Source organism: Lepisosteus platostomus, chromosome 6 (genome assembly GCF_059453375.1).
Source record: "Lepisosteus platostomus isolate fLepPlt1 chromosome 6, fLepPlt1.hap1, whole genome shotgun sequence".
NCBI classification, from domain to species: domain Eukaryota; kingdom Metazoa; phylum Chordata; class Actinopteri; order Semionotiformes; family Lepisosteidae; genus Lepisosteus; species Lepisosteus platostomus.
Window position 1 is genome coordinate 28076271 of NC_142616.1, and position 20018 is coordinate 28096288.

A 20018-nucleotide genomic window follows, 5' to 3' on the forward strand; every position below is an offset into this window, starting at 1 on the left:
ATGGTTTGCTTTTAAGCAGGCTATTTCAACTGGCTGCAGTGCTAGAAAAGGGGTACTAATAATTCAAGTCTGAATCCCTCCATAGTCTTGCAGCCAGCAGTGCTATGACTGAGGAATAACCTACAGTTTGAAACGATGCTAACATACCACAGTATATACAACCAGCAAAATGTATTCTTCATTATAATCTGACTGTGAATAGCTGTGTGAGATTGAAACAGCTTGTCCATTAATAACAGCATTAAATGTCCACATCATGTACAGTATAGAAGACCTAATGATCTTTGATCATTTTGATCATACCCACCTGAACTAGGAAATCTAATGACAACTTATGGAATCGTTGAAGGAATCCACAGGAAACAGAACCTACTGAATATGGTGAATACATACGGAAATAAAAACTACATAAAGACAGCAGAAACAAGTCTACAAAGGCAGCATATACTGTACTATCATTCACTCCTGTCCTTCACAATTACTTTGTAATTCTGCACACTAACTTCAGATGCTTGAATTGATGTGCCGTAACTAGAAGTTACAATGTTGGGTTAAAGGGTTACAATGTCATTCTCCAAAGGCTTCAGAATCTGACCCAGATCTGACGCCATTTCAATGTTATATAACGACTGGTTGGAAACCAGATAAAAATGACATAATGCAATATGAAAACTCGTGTAGAAGTCATGGCTTTGGACTGAGACCTGCCAGAATGACTGTTTGGCATGGACTCTGGAAATATTAAGCAACTTAATATTACGCAGTACAGCTTACTGAAAATAACGTATTTTTAAGAGAAGCTGAAGCTGAGAAAACAGGAAGAAAATTCAAAGGAAAAAAGGGATAATCTACAGATTCCCTAACTAAATACTTTAAATATATCAGTGTGGTTTCTAACAGGGCAGGGGCCTTTGCTCTGTTATCTGCAAAGATTTCATGAATATATTAAAAACAGCCTGGCTGAGGCCATGTTTCTGTTTCACCTTTATTCTCAAACCAGACTCTTGGAAATCCCTGCTTTATTTCAGCTGAACTTGATATTAAACTGCTGACAGCAGTGGATTTCAGGTTGATTTTGGGAGATGTTCCCTGCAAATAAACTTCAGCCAAGCAGCACTATATTATACCCAACTCAAAAGAGTGTTATAAGTACTTCAGGAAAACTGGCTCTTCGAAGCAAAAAGGTGCACTACTGCCTGGCCCATGTAAGTACAGTAAGACCACTTTCTGCAAAATGAGAACTCCAACTGTTTTATTAGTGCAATACTAAGGTATTGAATTATGACTTGAACTACTGCATTGCTTGTAAAGAATGTAAAGCTGGCAGTTTTTAGTAGATGGATCTGTAATGCGTGTCTAAGGAAAAAACAAGAACAATGACTCACACCAAGAGGACAGCAAGAGATGTTCACATATGCAACTTGTTTGGACAAGAGAGTATCTTTGTCAAGGAATTTGCATCCAGTGTATCCAAAGCCCTTCCATTTAGATTTGTACCAAACTGTCAACATAATTTCATTCTCCAGTTTAGCCTGTTGTAATAATCAAGTGTGTAGAACTTTTACTACAAGACTTAAAGTGTTTAAAATGTTCATGATTGTTTCTTACAAACAGTACAGTACAGTATAAACATGATATAGTATGTTGCAGCAACTGTCATACAGTTTAAATGGGACTACTTTGTGTATATGCATTTACGAATATGTATTGGAAGTATAAAGCTTTAAAGAACATCTGTTTGTGACTATGGTTTTGCTACCCAAAAAGTTCAAACTTCAAACCACTGAGGCTGAACAGATCTCTTCCTTCACTAACCGTCATGAAGGCTACTGTGATGAGATGGGATTTACTTTAGGACAGAGGATTCTAATCACTGGAGAAGAAGATTAAGGGACTGGGATGTTTATGTCTGCAGTAAAAAGAAAACATTTGGGTGGTAGAGAAAACAACTACCCTATTAACAAGTAGGGCATGCAATTCTCCATTATATATTTACATTATATTACAGGACTCACTGACTAGCTATAATATGGCAGTTGTCAGAGACTTCAGCAGGCACTGGACATTTTTATCTTATTTTGAAAAGACATCAATTTTAACATAAATTGTATGGAACAAGAATAAAAAAGGTTACTTCTAGATAATGGAACTCAAAAGATCACCTAGTAATTAAAAGAAAAAAAAATCTACATCTATAATATCTCAATGATGCCTATAAATGGCATATGATACCTATTAAATAAAGACATTTTTAAATCATTACAGACTAAACTGTTTGCACGACCTGGGTATTAGTTTGCTTTGGAAACATTTCATTGACATAACACACTGTTTTAAAATCTGCCCAGACAGTACAAATAAGTACAAGAGAACACGTTTTGCAAATTTTATATATTTGGCAAACCACTACAGTGAAGTACAAAATGCACTTCAAAGATATGCTGATGGCATCCTTTCAGATTTACATGATTTTCTCAAGAAAAGCCCTCTCGTTTCCTTGATGACTTTCCATTAGCCTGATTCAGCTTTCTCCCAGCAGTTTTAGGAAAATAAAGATTTGCTGGGATACTGGTTGGAGCATGGATTGTTATCTTAAAACAGGGCACTGCAACACTGTTCCTTGATAGCAAACCAGCCTTCCCGTTTTAATTTCAGCTCATCTCTGAGTGTCATAATTAGACCACTTCTTAATGAATGTGTTTTCTAGGTCAGTACTCATCTGCCATTTTAATCTCTCTATAAAGATCTTCCTTGCTGTGGCTTTCTATTGTCATTGTTGAAGAACCCTGTCCTACACAGAAAGATCCCAAGCTCAAACTCAATTGCATGTTTTTTTTTTCCTTTGTAAAACAGCCAGTCATGAAACACATTCTTAATTAACAGTTCAGAGTGGTACATGAGTATGAGATTTCTTTAGCATTAGGTTTGAGAACACGCTGCATGTACTAGAGTTTCTATTGCCACAAGTTTTTAATTTGTTTCTTCGACAACAGCTGGCTCAGCACGTGAGGCCACTTACGGTTGTCCAACAGAATGTAGGGCAAAGTAAAAAAAAAAGGTTTTCTGGCGTCGTCTAGCGTGTAGATTGGCAGTGATTAGCATCAAATTCATGCCAAGAGTTTCACAGAAACAACAAGAGCAAGTCCTTCAGTCCCAACTTGGAACTAATTTTCCAATGCTAAACGAATTGAATAACGAATTAAAGAAGGGTATACTAATCTCCTCCTGTAGTATATCACAAAACAGTTTTCTCTGAGGATTGTCTTCAGTTATACAGCCTGTACAAGATGCCTAATGTACAGAGCTGGATACATTAATATAACACGTAACATGTAAAACGTGTTATCGGCACTCCTCACACAGGCACAAATTGTATACTTTCCTTTTCGATAGAAAAACAACATAACTCAAAAATGCACTCCCTATTAATTAGAAGGAAAAAAAGGCTTATATAAGTATACTGGGTAGCAATGTTTAACCTACCGGTACCCTGTCCGCAAGCTCCTCTTTGTATAAAGATGACAGGTGGCTGCTGCAACTTTTGCGCTCCACTGCTGACCCTCTTCAGTTCACAGATGTTCCGGTAGGACACGCCGTCGCTGCCACACACTGGCTCGGAGCTTTTACAGACGCAGGTACCGGTCTTGCCTCTCCGCCTCACGGTAGCGGAGTAAGCAACTCCGTCCGAAACCGAGCACTCTAGCCCTTCAGCGCACACTGGGTCGCCAAGCCTTCCCGAGCCGCCGCAGGGCTCGTTCTCCCCGGCTGCGCAGACCGGGCAGCAGTCGCACTGGTCCAGGACGTCGCCCGCTAAACAGTCAGCGGGGATCTGGGGACACTGAGACTTGTCGCAGCGGTCGGGGCAGCCGATGACATACCGCTTAGAGATCCTGGCTTCGGCTATCAATGGAACTAAAAGGACACCGGCACAGAAAAGTGGCCACAGCATGGTGAACGCTAACAATAACAAATAAATGCGGGAAAATGCTATTTATTTTCCCTAAGCAAAATTTAATAGTTTTTCTTTGCTAATGCTTTAAGAGTGGTGCTTTACAAAAAAGTCAATATAATAAAAAGAGGTTAAAAAGCAAAATAAACAATGCAATAACTTATACAAATGATTCAAAGGCTGCTTGGCTATGTGGTTAGCTGTGTTTGCCTGTGCGCACGGTAGGAGGTAACTCTGTTCCTCTTGCCCGCTCAGTGCGCGTCGGTAAATGTTTTCTTTGCTATCAGATTTATAAAAGCTCAGCCATTCCACATGACCTGAGACATTTTAGAGACAGTATAAACAAGCTCAGCGATTGGTGGACGACTTATGACGATATTTTTTTTTGGGAAGCGGAGAACTTTTCCAACCTCTAGTGAGCTGAGTTGAACCCTCAGAAGCACTGAAACAAGGCAAGTAAAGCGACGCAGAAATCCCGATCCTGGGATTGAGCGAGGGTGCGCATTAACATTATTCCATCTTCGACTGTCAAGTGACGTGACAGTTTAATCCTGGCACAACGAAACTGCAAAACAGTTCGGGTATAAAACGGTACCTGCAAGACTGTGATCAGTTCTGCGCACAGAATTTTTATTCCTATTGTGTCATGCCTGCAGCTGCAAAAATATGTCGCTGCATTGCTATTGCAAGACATCTGCTCCCAAATAACTAATTTGACGTCTGTGCTCGTAAATCAGATCTGCCACGCGAATTTCCACATCTGTTATGTTTTAGTTGTCGATGTCATTCATCTGTAAAAATTTAACACATGGTTTAAATCTACGGTTATTTAACTACCTGCTACTTAGAGCAAATTACATAATTTTGTGGTCGTTACTGTATATTTAATTCCATAGCATCAATATCCTAGAAAATGTCGCCCTTAAGTGATCCTAAAAGAGAAATTAACTTCACCTTGTTTTATTAATTGATCTAAATGCTTGGTTGTTTCGCTATACCATAGTATAAAATTATAACTCGACTGGCTTGAGTTAAAGATGCGAACCCATCTAATGTGTTTATTTGGGTAGCTAGCAATGGCGCTTTAGTTTGTCCTGTTAGATATAACAATTTTTTCTATATTTTTTCAAGCATATGCTGCTCTGTCCAAACCAGTATGTAGGTCGCCGAAAAACTCTTAAATATAAAAGTTATATTTGAAAGTAACAGAATTCGATAATATATGCCGATGCAATAAAGGAGAGCAAGTGAATTAAAGTATATGGTTGAGGAGCTTCTTCTCCCGTTTAACAAATAAAAGAAACAGGCAGAGCAGATATTTTGTCCTCTGTTTTTAAACTACAACTTTTATCTACTAAATAAAGTATAGGCAGCAAAGAGGGGCGTTTAAACACAACTCATGTGCACGAAATCAATTAAAGACAAAAATAAAACTTCAGTCACGTATTTATCAGCATTATTTTATACAACTCTTTTATAAAAGCAAAAATAAAATCAATGGTAAGAGAGCCAACTCTCTGAATATAGCCCTCAGGTTCCAGGCGACTCCATGTCGCCTATATTTTAATTTATGATGAGAGTCTATCTCGCAGGATACGCGCATAATCGAACGAGACCGAACCTCATTCGAAGCAGCTGATGGAGAGGGCGGAGAAGAGAATGCCGGGGGAAAAAACTGGAGCGTGATGTTGTACCACTCCATCTATACTGAGTGAGTGATCGCATCAAGTGAAGAATTCCCCGCGTTTCCTTGTCGTCACGTGTATGTCTTGTTATCGACACCGAAACAACATGTTAGAGCGTGTTTTAAAGATCCGTTTACTAATAATCCTCGCTTTAACCTGACACACAAATGCTCGTGTAAATAAAGTTTGTAGCCAATGTTTCATTGCATATGAATACCGTGCTAATTACAAACGTTGTAAAAAACCATCAGCAGTCTCAAATGGGAGATGTTCAGATGCACAATAATGAATATTTGCTTGTATTTATGTAGCTGTTTTCATCTCAAAGAATCTTAAGGAGCTTTACATAGAGGAGAGGATCATCTTCATCAACCACCACAGTGCAGCACACACTGCGCAGACAAGTGGTATCAGAACAGGCTGAAATGGGAGAAATTGCTTCACTTGTTGAACTAAGAGGAAACTTTAAACTTTTCTTGGATAAGGGTATCAGCTAAGCTTATCAATTATAACTAAGCAGGCCAGACTGTGCAAGTGTAATGTGGAGTTTAGTCCGGGAAATGTCGTTAATACCCCTATTCAAGACATGTGTCAGGGGATCCTTAATGACCACATTGTCAGGATCTTATTTTAAAATCTCATTCAAGGGGCGACACCTCCTACAGCACAAAGTCCACTGTCACCACACTAGGACAGTGTATAAAGGAAGAGCACCACCTACTGGTCTACCAGCACCTCTTACTGCGGCAAACGTTTCAGAGGCTCCCCTCTCAGAACTGCCAGACCCAGCATAGCTTGGCCTCTGAGATTGGATGAGGACAGGCTAGGAAGTGGTAACACTCCTGTCAACCTACAACTGTTTCAGCTACAAGTCATGACTGTTGTTCTTTAGAACACTGTGCTTAGTGTTACTGTACCTGCAGTATCAGAACATCTCAGTTTTCTGCTGTCCAGCCTTCCTATCCAGCAAAGCACCAGGGAGACCGGGTGCAGATGGCATTATCACCCATTCTTTTGGACAGTGATACACAGTCTTTTGCACCTAGATGCTTTTCTTGTCTAAGAACAAAATGGGATCTCCAGGTACTCTATCAAGCAATCAGTCAGTCCAGTTATCAAGTGTTACTGTATAGCATGTATTTCCACTGTCTCCACACATGGTACTGATTTCTGCACATTAACCTCTGTACTTTTTTAAACAAACCCTAGTACAGATGAGTCATATTGGAATATCATTTGTGCCATTCATTTTCTAAACGGGTTTAAGTTAATCACAACCAATTAAAATGATATAGTAGTACAATTTCCTAACTCTCAAAAACATATTGTGCACTAAGAAATCTGGCTCTTATATACTTACCATTACATTTTGCCTATTGGAAGGGGCTATTGAGTTGTTGAGTTGAATTTAGAGACAATGGTCAGCATTTGCATTTCTAGGGAGCTTTAAAGCAGCAAAGAAACTGAGGTGCTTGCTGAATGGCAGGGAGTCTGGGACACATTGATCAAAGGAAGTTATGATACTGTTTCAAATAGAGGGGTACAAAAATAGAGAATTCAGCCAAAGTTGTGCCAGAGAATAAAGATCTCATGTGCCTCTAATTATACCAACCAATCTGGTACATTCTTGGCGTATCTTTACAATTTGGAGTTTATGATTATTTATTTTAATTACTGATAAACCTGCTCAGTCTATTTTCTGTAATTATCTTTTTTTGTAACCCCCTATTTGTAACAGTGTCATATGCAGCCACTGTAGGAAGCAATTACAAGCTGTATATTTGCAGTGCAAGCTTTGCAGTTTACAAATGCTGTGTTGTGGGATTCTGTCCCATTCCTCTCATTGATCCTGGACAAGCATGTGCCTGTTCACTGCTGTCTGAGCCCTAGATGTCATTTGAGCTCATTCCACACATGTTCAATAGGCACGTTTGGCAAGCAGGGCGTCCGCGCCGCAACTCTCACAGTCTCATCTTGCAAGAAAGATGGTGTATACACAAACAGCATGAGGGTGTACATTGTCCAGCCGGAATATTGTCATGTAACATAACATAGCTTTATTGGCCATATACAATTTCTTGCATTAGGAATTCATCTTTTCGCATACCCCAGCTTGCTCTCCATGAGACAGAGCGCAGGGTCAGCCATTGTACAGCACCCCTGGAGCAGTTGGGGTTAAGGGCCTTGCTCAGGGGCCCAGCAGAGTAGGATTCCTCTGCTGGCTGTGGGATTTGAGCCGGCAACTTTCCAGCCACAGGTGCAGATCCTTAGCCACAGAGCCACCGCTTGCTCTGCCCTGTAATTTATTTTTAACATAACATCACTTTATTAGCACTATACAGTTTCTTGCATTAGGAATTTGTCTTTTCACATACCCCAGCTTGCTCTCCATGAGACACAGACACACAGACAGGGAGAGAAGCTTGGGGTCAGAGCACAGGGTCAGCCATTGTACAGCACCCCTGGAGCAGTGGGGGGTTAAGGGTCTTGTTCAGGGGCCCAACAGAGTAGGATTCCTCTGCCGGCTGTGGGATTTGAACTGGCAACCTTCCAGGCACAGGCGCAGATCCTTAGCCACAGAGCCACCACTCTACCCCGGTTTGAACTGTCATTCAGTTTGAACGTGCAGGAAGGGGAGCAAAGGAGGTCCGAGGGTCGATGTAGCTCAAGACAGTTACCATAAATCACTAAGTGAAGTTCTGTGGCGGGTAGACATTCCTGGTCAGACCATCACACTTGGACCTTCGTGTTGATCTGAATAACGTGCCATCACTTGTGGATTTCCAGATCATGGCGCTGTGTTTCATTGCAAATCTCTCCAAGTTAAACTCTTCTGGCCGTCAGTTCCCCAGATGACGTGCTGTACAGTAATGGCACAAAGCATTGATTGCAGTATAGTGTTCTCTTGATAACTGGGGTATATTGTTTCTTTTCTGTGTTATTTTTCTTCTTGATTCTTATCAGGCTTGTCATTCCACAGGTTAAATCACCTCCTAACCAGCAAGCAGCTAATTCTCTCACTCGTCAGGAGGTGAAGTGCTTTTGCAACAATGTCACACCAGGGTATCAAGGTCAGTCATGACCTTAAGAAATCAAAATAACACCAAAACATTAAATTCATATTTAAAATCAATATAATTTTTTTTTCTAAAAACGTGCACGCAAAAAATAGCAATACATTTTTTTTGATACTCAGTTTCTAAAAATACCATTATAATCTGGAGTAACAAAGCACTCTTTTCCCCAATTTTTGTGAACCTATTGTAATGTTACTTTGACTGTTTGCATTGATATTATTCATCACAAAATTCTCAGTTTGTTTTTAAAGGTGTTTCCATTAAAGAACGCCTACAAATGTTAGTCACTACAACACTGTATACATACAGAAAAGATTGTATATACAGTTCAAATAAACAATGCCTTCTTGATGAACTCGTTTGTTTACATGTTAATGGAAGCTTTACGACTGAATGTTTTAGCTAAAGAATAAGCATAAAATGTCTCATCACGAAAAAGTTTCCTTACTGCAAACACATAGTCTGAGTCTGAATAAGTGCAAAGCTAAGGGCCCATGCCCTGAATAGAAGAGAATAATATATGAGAATTTATTGGAAAAAGTTAGGTAAACCATAATTCCAGTTACTATATGTAGAAAATAACTCACCTCTTTACAACCTATTACATGAGGTGGATAATTAAGGTGTCTAAATGACATTACTTAATATTGTTGCGGACTCATGTTCTTTTCAGTTCTAGTGTAGTAAAACTAAACAGGCAACTTTAAAGCTGGTAGGGCCTGAGTTCCATTTGGAACATCCCCTTTTGTCAGTGGAAGCTGGGTACCTTCACCAACAACACACAGAGTGGAAGCTGGGTACCTTCACCAACAACACACAGTGAAGGTCAAACTGTGGAGGGCTATAGATTATTTTATTGCCTGTCTTTTGCAATAGTGTATTAGGGGCCAACACTTTTGTCCTTAATGAAGCATTTTCATTTCTTGCTTAACAGAATTTTGCTATTTTACTAGAATTACCAGCATGCAATGTTGTGAAAGCAATAAACTAGAGCTCCCTTCACTGGGCTTTGCTAATTTGTACTTAATAGTCAGGCCACATGACAATGAAATCACTTCGCTACTGCTGTATTCCCTGATCAACTCCACATGCTTTACAATTGTTTGTGCTTGTTTTTTCCCTTAACATACAACTCTAACTTATGAAAATGTCTGGCTGACCTACAACTGACTAGCATCTAGGTAAAAGCCAATACAATCATTCTGAGCCAACTAAGCAAAGTATTGTAGTGTAAATGCAATGACAGATCAGATGCTTGCTATTTTAGAGCAAATGCTAGGTTATACAACTAGGAGAAGCCATTCAAACACCTTTATTTCTGAATGTTAGTTCATGGCTCAAATACCTCATCAAGCTTTTTTCTATAAAAAAGGAATGTGAGTTGGTGATTAAGAGTTGAGATTAGAGTTACATTTTTAGTCTGGATTTTAGTGTTAGATCTAGGATGTTAATATTAAACCTAGGTTTTGGTATAGGTTTCAATGTTAAAGTTAAGGGTTTAGGTTTTATTATTAATTCAGCAAAACACCCTTTCCCAAGGAGAAATGCACATCATTTGAGGAAGAGGTGTTAGTGGGGCCAGCAGGGCGCTCACCCTGCGGTCCATGTGGGTCCTAATGCCCCAGTATAGTGACGGGGACACTATACTGTAAACAGGCGCCGTCCTTCGGATGAGACGTAAAACCGAGGTCCTGACTCTCTGTGGTCATTAAAAATCCCAGGGCGCTTCTCGAAAAGAGTAGGGGTGTAACCCCGGTGTCCTGGCCAAAATTTCCAATTGGCCCTTACCAATCATGGCCTCCTAATAATCCCCCTCTATGAATTGGCTACATTACTCTGCTCTCCTCCCCACTGATACCTGATGTGTGGTGAGCGTTCTGGCGCACTATGGGTGCTGTTGCATCATCCAGGTGGATGCTGCACATTGGTGGTGGTGGAGGGGATCCCCATTACCTGTAAAGCGCTTTGAGTGGAGTGTCCAGAAAAGCGCTATATAAGTGTAAGCAATTATTATTATTATAATTATTATAATAATAATAATAATAATAATAATAATTATTATTATTATTATTATTATTAATAATAGTAATTATCATAATGACAATTTGTAAAATTTCCGTCAGTCAGTTGTAACTAAGTTTCAAAGTGCAAGAAGTGTGATGTAATAAGGTACAACATTACAACTCATTGAATTAAATCAATACATTTCAATAATTCAATAGATCATTTAAATTTTGAAAGAGGGTTGTAATATGCATCCTGATATTTATGAGTCTATACTGTGCTTGTGCATTGGTAGTTATTATAATGTTTCAAGTGTTCCCATAAGGCTTATTAGTCACCACAATAAAATGTTTTTTTTTGTTATAATGTGGTTATTTTTTATGACGGTAAAGCCAGCAGTTTGCTTAGAGCATGGAAACGTATTCCAAAGTAAAATAATAATAACAATGTCTGTTTTTCTAGGCTTTCAGAACCACATGTTAGGAAATAAAACCTGATTTTTTTTTTCAAACAACCTCCATGAGATTTGGTGAAGTATTTCAAATTCTGTGAGTTTAGAAACCATAAAGTAGGGTGTGTGTTGCACTTCATTTACTTTATATAACCTCTAGTTCAATGTCAAAGGCAGACATTGCATGAAACACCCAATGCAAATATTGACACCTCTAATTTTGACTTTCCAAAAAGGACCAAAAACTGGCATATATATAATGTTTATATCATTTTATTTAGTGGCATGGTTTAAGGGCGATTTCCATGAAGTGCTTAATTAAAATGACAAAAACTATTGATTGTAATATGTCAATATTGTACTTTGCCAAAATATAGATACTTCCTGAAAGGGGGTATTGTATAAACATTTATTGCATGTACAGGTTTTATAATTTTCATGACACACCTGGTGATTAATGATGGGTAACATGCAGATTTAACCAGAATATTTTCATTTTGGCAATAATGAGGTCTGTCGTATGACTCCAGTTTGAGAGCTGTGGAAATGCTGTTGTTTTCTGTTAGAGTCAAGCAACTGGGTTAGGCAGCTGAAGAACAAAATACAGCTGACAGAACATCAATGTCCCAACTTCTGCAAAGAAAATTGGTTAAAAAAATAGTTCAGACCATTGACAGACATCAAGTGTTGAACAAAAAAGTTTCTGTTTTCTCCTGTTATTGTAGTAACAGAGCTTTTCCAGCTGTTCATGATGTTGTCAGCTAACATTACTCCTTTTTTTGGCCCATGACATCAACCATGATATCACTGTCCACTGTGAACCCCCACAAAATAAGCTGAGCCATCACAGGGCATCCCAGCAGGAGTAGAGAGCTGGTATACTTGTATATCAACCCCTCCATAGTTGTATTTTAAGGCTTACATGCATGAATCTACAATTTTCCAGACATTTGTAACAACTCGGCCCACTCATACAAATCTCCAGCTGTAAGAGCCCTTGACCATAGGAGACAATCAAAACATTTCCTGGGTTGAGACCCCGAGGATAACAGCAAACCTTCAGCAGAAGCTTACTGCACATACCAACCTTTGGACAAAATCAAGGGACTCATTTATGTGTTCCCAAGTGCCATTCAGCTGCACAGGTGTCCTTGCAATGTTACAACACACAACGCTTACAGTCAGCTTAATATTTAACTGTTCACATATAAAATGTGTGATTATGAAAGTGTATAATACAATTTCACAAACTAAATTAAGTATATTGTACGGTTTTCAGGGAGTTCCGCATAAAGTTGTATTTAACAGTATTAAAACAAACTTAAGACATATACATAACACACAGCCTTAGACTGTGATTGAAATTAATTTTAAGTGTGTCTATTTCCATGTGTGGCCATTTTTTGTAAACTGTCTGAAAAAGAATTTTGGCTATGTCTTAAATTCAACATTTTCAAAGTATGCTCCTGTATTGTTATCAACTAGAACTGCTCGAATTATGTTTAGTTTTAGGTACCCTGGCCTCAGTACTGTCTCTCTGACCAATCCCCTGGCCCCAATACTGTCTCCCTGACCAATCCCCTGGACCCAATACTTTCTCTCTGACCAATCCCCTGGCCCCAATACTGTCTCTCTGACCAATCCCCTGGCCCCAATACTCTCAATCTGACCAATCCTTTGACCCGGGTGCTCTCTTCCTGAAAACACCCTTGGCCCTTGTCTCTTTCTCTTTGTAAGGTTCTTTTAAAGTAGCATTTGGAAACAATTTGCTCATATACTCAAGAGCTTTTGAAATGCCATACCTTCCATTTAGTGCATGAATCAATTTGTTTTAATCCATGAATATGTAGTGCATTCCTTCCATATAAATTTATAAAATAAAAGTAATTATAGTAATTTCTTTTTCTGCTCTTGATTTTAAGGGATTATTTTTACATATTCCTGTACAGTACCTAGAGTTGCAAGGCATTAAATGGAGCTTAGTTAAACTTTGATTTACTAAAAACAATTACTTATTTTATCAAATGGTATATCGCTGAACTACTAATGGTTGTTTTATGACGGGATTTTTAATGCAATAATTTGCCAACATAGCCCTATCAAAGTAAAACTGCTAACGTTGGTAAATCTTTCAAGATGTGGGATCATTTTTAGTTGAGTTAAGGAAAAGTTATTTTCCTTTCTGTAATAGTGGAAATATGTTTTTTTTTAAATGGAGGCAGAAAATTTGATAAGATTTATTGCTTCCAAAAGGGGGAGGGAAGGCCACAAGGGGAGGCAAAGCAGAAAAAGGATGGCCTTAAATTAACCTTCTGGCCAGAAGCAGGCAGTAAAGCAGAGAGGACAGGTCTTCACGTATTTTAACCTGCAAGGAGCGTGAATTAACTGTGCTCCCTTCATTCTGGCAGCTGATATGAGGAGAAGTTTCAGCATGAGTCAGAATCATCCTGTTCCAAGACCTTTATTGCTCTTGCTTTAAAATTCAGCCCAGCTGTACTAAATACTGGATGCAGTGATGAAGGGGAGGGGAGTTATATATATAAAATAGATTCTAATCTTTGTGAACCAAATTGGTCTAGAACTCTTCTCTTTGGATGGCAGTCAAAGATAACCCACATAGTCAGGAAATACGACAGGTAGTCCCTAATTGTTCCCCCTAGTACAGTACAATGAAGAAAATCCAGATGAGAGTGCTGTCTATGCATGGAGACAAAGCCTGGGACAGCAGTGCCAAGAAACTGTGAAGGACCTGTACCCTTAACTTTAACACAAAACGTACCTTTTGCTCATTTTGTTAATTTCCTAAAAAACAACTAAGTGAAATATTAGCAACGGCACTTTCATTGTCTAAAAAAGTTCTCCTTTGTAATCACTGTGGCACTTTATTTAATCTTATACTGGTCTTTTGATGTTGTAGTATTGAGAAAAAGATTCTAGCCACCTTTAATTTTTTTTACCTGTACTTGCAATTTCTTGTGCTATGTTTTTAACCAGATGATCTTTTAAATTATTTTAATACTCTTCTTATATGTTTTCAGTATGACCAGTGCTTTGTAACCTTTGATTTACTTTTGTGATTAACCTGTTTTGTATTTCAAGTAAAATATCTTTGAATATTTCCATCCATGTTCTACTGATTGTACAATTTTACTTCTTATTCCTTCAGCCTGCTTTCCTAAAATTGTGCACCTTTGTTATGAGCTCTGCCTGCACAATGTTAAAGCATACCATATTATGACCAAACTTTAATTTTTCTTCATTTATCTCAATTATTCAAAAAGAAGAGATCAATGCTGACATTCTCTCTGGCAGGTGCTCTAATAAATTTAGAAAGCAGGTGATAGTCATGTCTAGTCATTTAAGTTTAATTCAAGTGATGTTTCTCAATCTATATGGGAAAGATTACAATTTCTAATAATAAATTCCAGCGTTCTTGTCTCTCTATAACTCAGTGTAGCCACTCTTGTTGTAATCTTCATCCTCATTCACTGATGATAGCAATGTTTCAGTGATGAAACATGAAAGCACACACGAAGAAGGCTCCACAGCCAAAACATTGTCTTTTCTTTTCAGCATGGAATAAGCCTTTCCCTTTCCCTTTATTTGTTCCCATGTTTTCATGATTCTAGCTACTATATTTCAAAAGTGTTAGAAGGAATCACACCGTTTCCTACATTTTATCCCTAAAACTCCTGGCATGTAAGCAAGCGCCTGGCCCTTGGATGCTTATTTGAAGGCTGAAAAGCAGATTGCCCAGTATTGAATTCCCAAACCCAGTTCTGCAGGGTTTCATTCCAACACAATGCTTAATGGTCCAGTTGAACTCATTTCTGTCTTAATTTAGAGCAATTCAGCTTTTTCTCAGGTCTAGGTAGAGCAAATTTTGAACAGGCCTGTAAGGAGCTGGGAACCTTCGGTCTAGGAAGTAAACTTGGTGGGAAGACCACTCATATTCCCTCCCAGTCCTAGAAAGGCCACTATGTCTTCTAGTTTTTTTTCTTATATTCTTAATGATTTTACTTACGTTAGTTGTGCACTTAGTCAATATTAGCAGCTTCCTTGTCTTTACTCACTGAGGATTGAAAGTTAACTAAAACCTGGTGGATTGCAATACACCAGCATGATGAATGAATATCAATGGGAACAGACGATTGGTTAGGGTATTTTTATAGAAATATAGGTTTGCTGAAGAAGCTTTGGTCACCTAATACAACTCAAAGCAGCCATGTATCCAGAGTCCAGAATTAAACGGGACTCAGAATTAATTAGGACACTCAGTAAATCAGGTGTCTGTAAACCTGGTCCCAGAGAGTCATGGTGCCTTCAGATTTTCACTCCAGATGACCTCTTGTAACTTAACTGATTCAAACAGTTGAATGATCAGGAAAAGTTAGTTTTCAGACCTCTGTAATTGGGCTAATTAAAGCTAATCCACATGATTTGCAGATTATTCTGCACTAGACTCTCAGTGTGATGCACAAAAACCATAAAAAACCTAAATGGTAAAATATCATAATTGCTATTTGAATTCGTATTTCTGGTAACTGTGGAGGTAAGAGGAATAGTGAATACTTTAATGCATTCAATAAGTAAATTTATAGAACGAATCATTTTAACAGAAAGTTTGAACTTAAAACCAGTAGGTGGAGCTGTGTTACCATTTATGATACCATTTAGCAGTTATATATAATAACGTCCAATTTACACTTTCAATATAATTCAATATCATCATAATGAGAAAATTACCCAATATCTCCAACCCATGCTGACTAGACTAAAAGGGAGAGGGGGAGAGCTATGTATCATATGTTATAATTAACTTCTGGACAGACTTAAAAAACAGTGGTGGATTCTTCAAGCCCCGTTCAGGGCTGTTCATCTGGATGATGAAAATGTTCATTGTGGACTGAAGAGAATGGCAACATGACCTTCAACTTTGTCATATTTCTTCTCTCTCTCTACGGTGGACCTCAGTGGTCATGCTCCCTCCTGTCCCTGCCACCTGCTAGGAACTGCCACTCTCAACTCCAACACAGCTTGTGTTGATGTAACATTATTAACGTTGTGTAATATGCCAAATTGACTGCAGTGTACAAGAACTGTAGGAACTGTGTTTTTAATATGACTCTACAACCTTCTTACCAAAAGTTATTTTCGAACTCTAGAGAGATCAAAGTGAAAGGATACTGCCCAAAGAATATAAACATCAAGAATGAAGCATCTATCTCACGTTTTGTTGGCTACCCTGTTAAATAAAGGCATTCAATATTTTTGCACAAGCACTTTTTTACTCCAAGTAATAAATAATACATGATTTAAGAACATCAGGTACACAAGTTTCAAAAATCAGGATCAAAATAGCTTGTTTTTTTATAGAAATAATGCAGGCACTTCACAGCTATACAGTATAATCTGTGCAACACAATTACAGGCCATAGGTTTAGAAACTACAGAGATACAGCTAGATCAGTCACCCACATTAGATTAGTCAGTATAGGCACAAGATGAAAACCCTACGAACACCTGCACTGGTAAAAGAATACAGAAGAAAATATACCCACACAATCTACATACATTAGACTGAAGCTAACATTTACCACATGTAATACACCTACATGCAACTTGCAGTCTTTCTTCTAAAGATTAAGGAACATGTTCTTTTAACCATTTAACAAGCCCTCAGATGACACTTTTAAAAGGGTGAAGTGCAAAACATTAGGAAAAATAAGCGGTGAGTCTCTATTCATAGGCTGATGTTGCTGTTAGTGCACTAGAGCTTTAATCTTTAGTGAATATTTTTGCACGGTGGCATCTATAAACCTGAGTTATACTTAAAACAAATTTTAAAAGTTTCATTCATGTATATAAAAATACAACAATCCAGTACATATTTCTCAAGAATCATGTTCTTAAACAGTGAACCATATATGAGAGGTTATTTAATAAAGGGCAAAAATAAAACCAAAATGCATTATGAAAGAGTTGGACTGGATCCAAAATGGAAACTATTAAGTAATACATACATCCTTTACCTAGCCAATAATAACAGTACTGCAAGTTATTGCAGGCTAATGCAGAGCTCCTCAGGTCTGGACCTAGAGCCAAAATCCAGCAGGTTTGATCTTGTCATGTGTTAATCAATCCTTAACTGAAAGCTCAGGTGGACTGAAATCCAAGGTTTGAGCAGCCTTGAAGACAGGCACATCTGCAGAGCTGTCATTCACAGAAAGGGACATCGTTGCAGTCCCTGGTAGTGTCATTGCAACGGAGAGTGAGAACAACTGCTCTCAAGAGCCCCAAGGAATTAATCAATCCAAAGCCAAGCTCCTGAAATGAACAAATAATTTTTAAAAGACTAAAAAAATATCCAAATCTGTTAAATGATCTATAGGGTACAAACATTTTTTTAATGATTAGATTTACTCAATTTCTCTGAAGTAAGATGCAGAGTTGCTTGTTAAAATCTTGTAATTTGGCTTTGGAGATGTAATCAATTGATAAATAAGTTAAAAATAAATTCCATCAGAAAATAACAGCTGTGAGCACTTGGTGAGACTGAAAAGGGGATTATAGAGAAAAACCTCATTATCACAAGCAGCAGGCAACACATAAAATGGGCCACATACTGCAGCATGAGTACTGTAGCAAACCTATAAAGAGCCAATGATTTGACAAAATCATTCTCAGCCTCTCCTGTCAATTTTAGGGAGCCATATGATAGGTCTGTAACCTACTGTCAACTGAAGCCCCAGTTTTTAGGGTGTTGCGGATCTCAAAACTTGGCAAAACTGAAGAACAATTTTGAATTTAAAGGGCAGATTCTAAAGTTCTGGAGAATCCAAGTGAAATTACAATGCACTATTCCACATAATGTTGTTTTATTACATTACCTTTTTCCCTTTGAAGCATTGAACATGGGGCACATAACTGAATGTCACTGCTGTACACAAAACCAACAGAATTAAACAGATTGGTAATAGCTTTCAAACTAAAATCTATGTGCACTGGTACACTCTAAGCTTTTCAGCCACTGCTAAAACATGTATTTCCACTCTGTGTGGCAATACTTTTGAATTTCCAACAATTCAAGAAAAAAACAACAACCAAGCAAATGGCATCTACAAGAAAGAACATCTTTGGGTTAAAATGTTAGCATGTTACTAGATCTGACTTGCTGGGGTCTGGAAAGTCCTTGAGAAAAGAGCTAAGGAGAAAGTCACAATGTGGAAGAGGAACCTGGTCAGAAACTACCCTTCAGCATGACATAGATCAGCGCTCTAGCAGAAATGAACCAAGTCCTGCCAAAACCTGGTCAAAGTATGAAAGCTTTCTTCTGTGTGGTTGCTCTCTTAGGTAACCTTTTAGCTTTGTGCATCAACCCTAGAGTAAGAGTATCTGGTACGGGAGACTTAAGTGAACAATAACTTCCCCTGGGTGTCTGTGCAAGATTCAGCTTGGTCTCCCATGATGCCCTCTTCTGGCAAGGTTGGGCATTGCAGGGCTTTCTCTCCTCAAGCTCACATTTAACCTTTAAGAACAGCTTATAACTTAAATTCTCGTGTTTCATTAAAGATGAAAGGTGGATGCAGATTAAGAAACAAATACAAAAAGAAAATGGGTTCAGTAAATCTTTGTGTGTTACTGCCTTGTTGTCCCAGCTAGTCCAGTCCATGTCCTCCATTCCCAAGCCTAAAGGTCTTCTTTCTTCTGCTCAGTTTCCAGTCCAAGGAAACTGGCACTGGACCCTTTTGTTGGAGCTAATCATATCTCCCACACCTGTTGCCCACTGCCATACCCAGGGTTGAAAGAGATAGAGGTCAGACCTCGCTGACCGGCAGGTTAGTATCATCAATACCCAGAGCTTCCAGAGGGGCGTCGTCACTGCTGCCACTACTAGGCCTTCGGGATCTCCAGCGGGAGGCGTCCCTCACTTGGACAGCCGTGTCTCCTGCAGCGACAGCCTGGAGCGGCTGGCCCTCTGCAGGCTGGGTCTGGGCAGCAGGCTCATGAAGTCCTCGTTCTCCCAGGCCAGGCTGTGAGTGGACAGGGTGTGGGGTCGAGGTGCTGCGGGGCTCGGGAACAGAGGACTGTAGGTAGGCTGGCGTTGCAAAGAGGGGCGAGCGAGGGACGGGCGGGCCCTGGTCGCTGCAGTAGAAGGTTGAGGGTGTGGGACGGTCACCGTGCTCCTGCAAAGAGTAGGGTGTGCCCGGCACAGACACAGAAATACAGTCAGTGAGACACTTGAGCACAGCATTTAGTCATCGCACTGTAGCAGCAGCAGCTGTAGCAGAAGTGGTAGTAGTAGCAGTGGTAGTACTCATTTTTGGAATGTTAGTATTTCAGTGTCAGATTTTACTCTCTGAAAAACAAAAAGGGAGAGAGAGAGAGAAAAAGAGAAGGCAAAAGCATCAGCACAAAGGGACCAAAATAAAGAGACATGCTCTGCTCCAGCAAAGCAATGCATCATTCGGTCACCAAGCATCGGTATTCAGCACAGGGTTGGAGTGCGAGGAACAGTGAGCAGCAGCAGGGCACAGCCGCCAGCAAATAATGAATCTTCAGGTGTTGTATGCCATTGAATACTGCATGTTAAATAATATCACCGCCTGTCAACAAGGGCAACATTCACTTTTTAATCAGAGTGAAAGAAATTTAGCTGACAGAACCGATAAGAGTTTGATGTTAAGTGTTAAAAAAATGTCCTTGATCTTGACAGGTGCCTCTAACACTTAATCACCAAATCTTCACCCTCAAAAGCAATTAGTTTCAGGTTAGTGATTAAATGTTAAGAGGAAACCAGAGACAAAACCACAACCTTTATTAGTATAGCAAATTAAAAATCAGATATTGCC

General features: G+C 39.0%; 2 protein-coding genes and 1 long non-coding RNA gene across 9 annotated transcripts in view; 1 reads left to right on the plus strand and 2 right to left on the minus strand.

Annotated features, from left to right (window-relative positions):
- htra1b (HtrA serine peptidase 1b) overlaps positions 1–4350 on the minus strand; it is a 31290-nt gene extending 26940 nt beyond the window's left edge. Inside the window, exon 1 of the mRNA XM_088635179.1 lies at positions 3484–4350. Coding sequence (XP_088491305.1) covers positions 3484–3949 — 466 coding nt within the window. The 5' untranslated portion in view covers positions 3950–4350. The remainder of the gene's footprint in view (positions 1–3483) is intronic.
- A 1189-nt stretch (positions 4351–5539) lies between these two features.
- LOC148661436 (uncharacterized) lies at positions 5540–9066 on the plus strand. Its single transcript, XR_015939534.1, has 2 exons — positions 5540–5660; positions 5946–9066. It is a non-coding gene; the product is annotated as an uncharacterized LOC148661436 (long non-coding RNA).
- A 7368-nt stretch (positions 9067–16434) lies between these two features.
- Positions 16435–20018, minus strand: part of plekha1b (pleckstrin homology domain containing A1b) — a 42739-nt gene continuing 39155 nt past the window's right edge. For 6 of the 7 annotated variants that reach the window (XM_088635192.1, XM_088635191.1, XM_088635196.1 and 3 more), the window contains one exon: positions 16435–19352. In XM_088635192.1, the coding sequence (XP_088491318.1) occupies positions 18984–19352 (369 nt within the window). In that variant the 3' untranslated portion in view covers positions 16435–18983. Of the gene's footprint in view, positions 19526–20018 lie in introns of all 7 variants that reach the window. The other variant, XM_088635197.1, reaches the window with a different exon arrangement.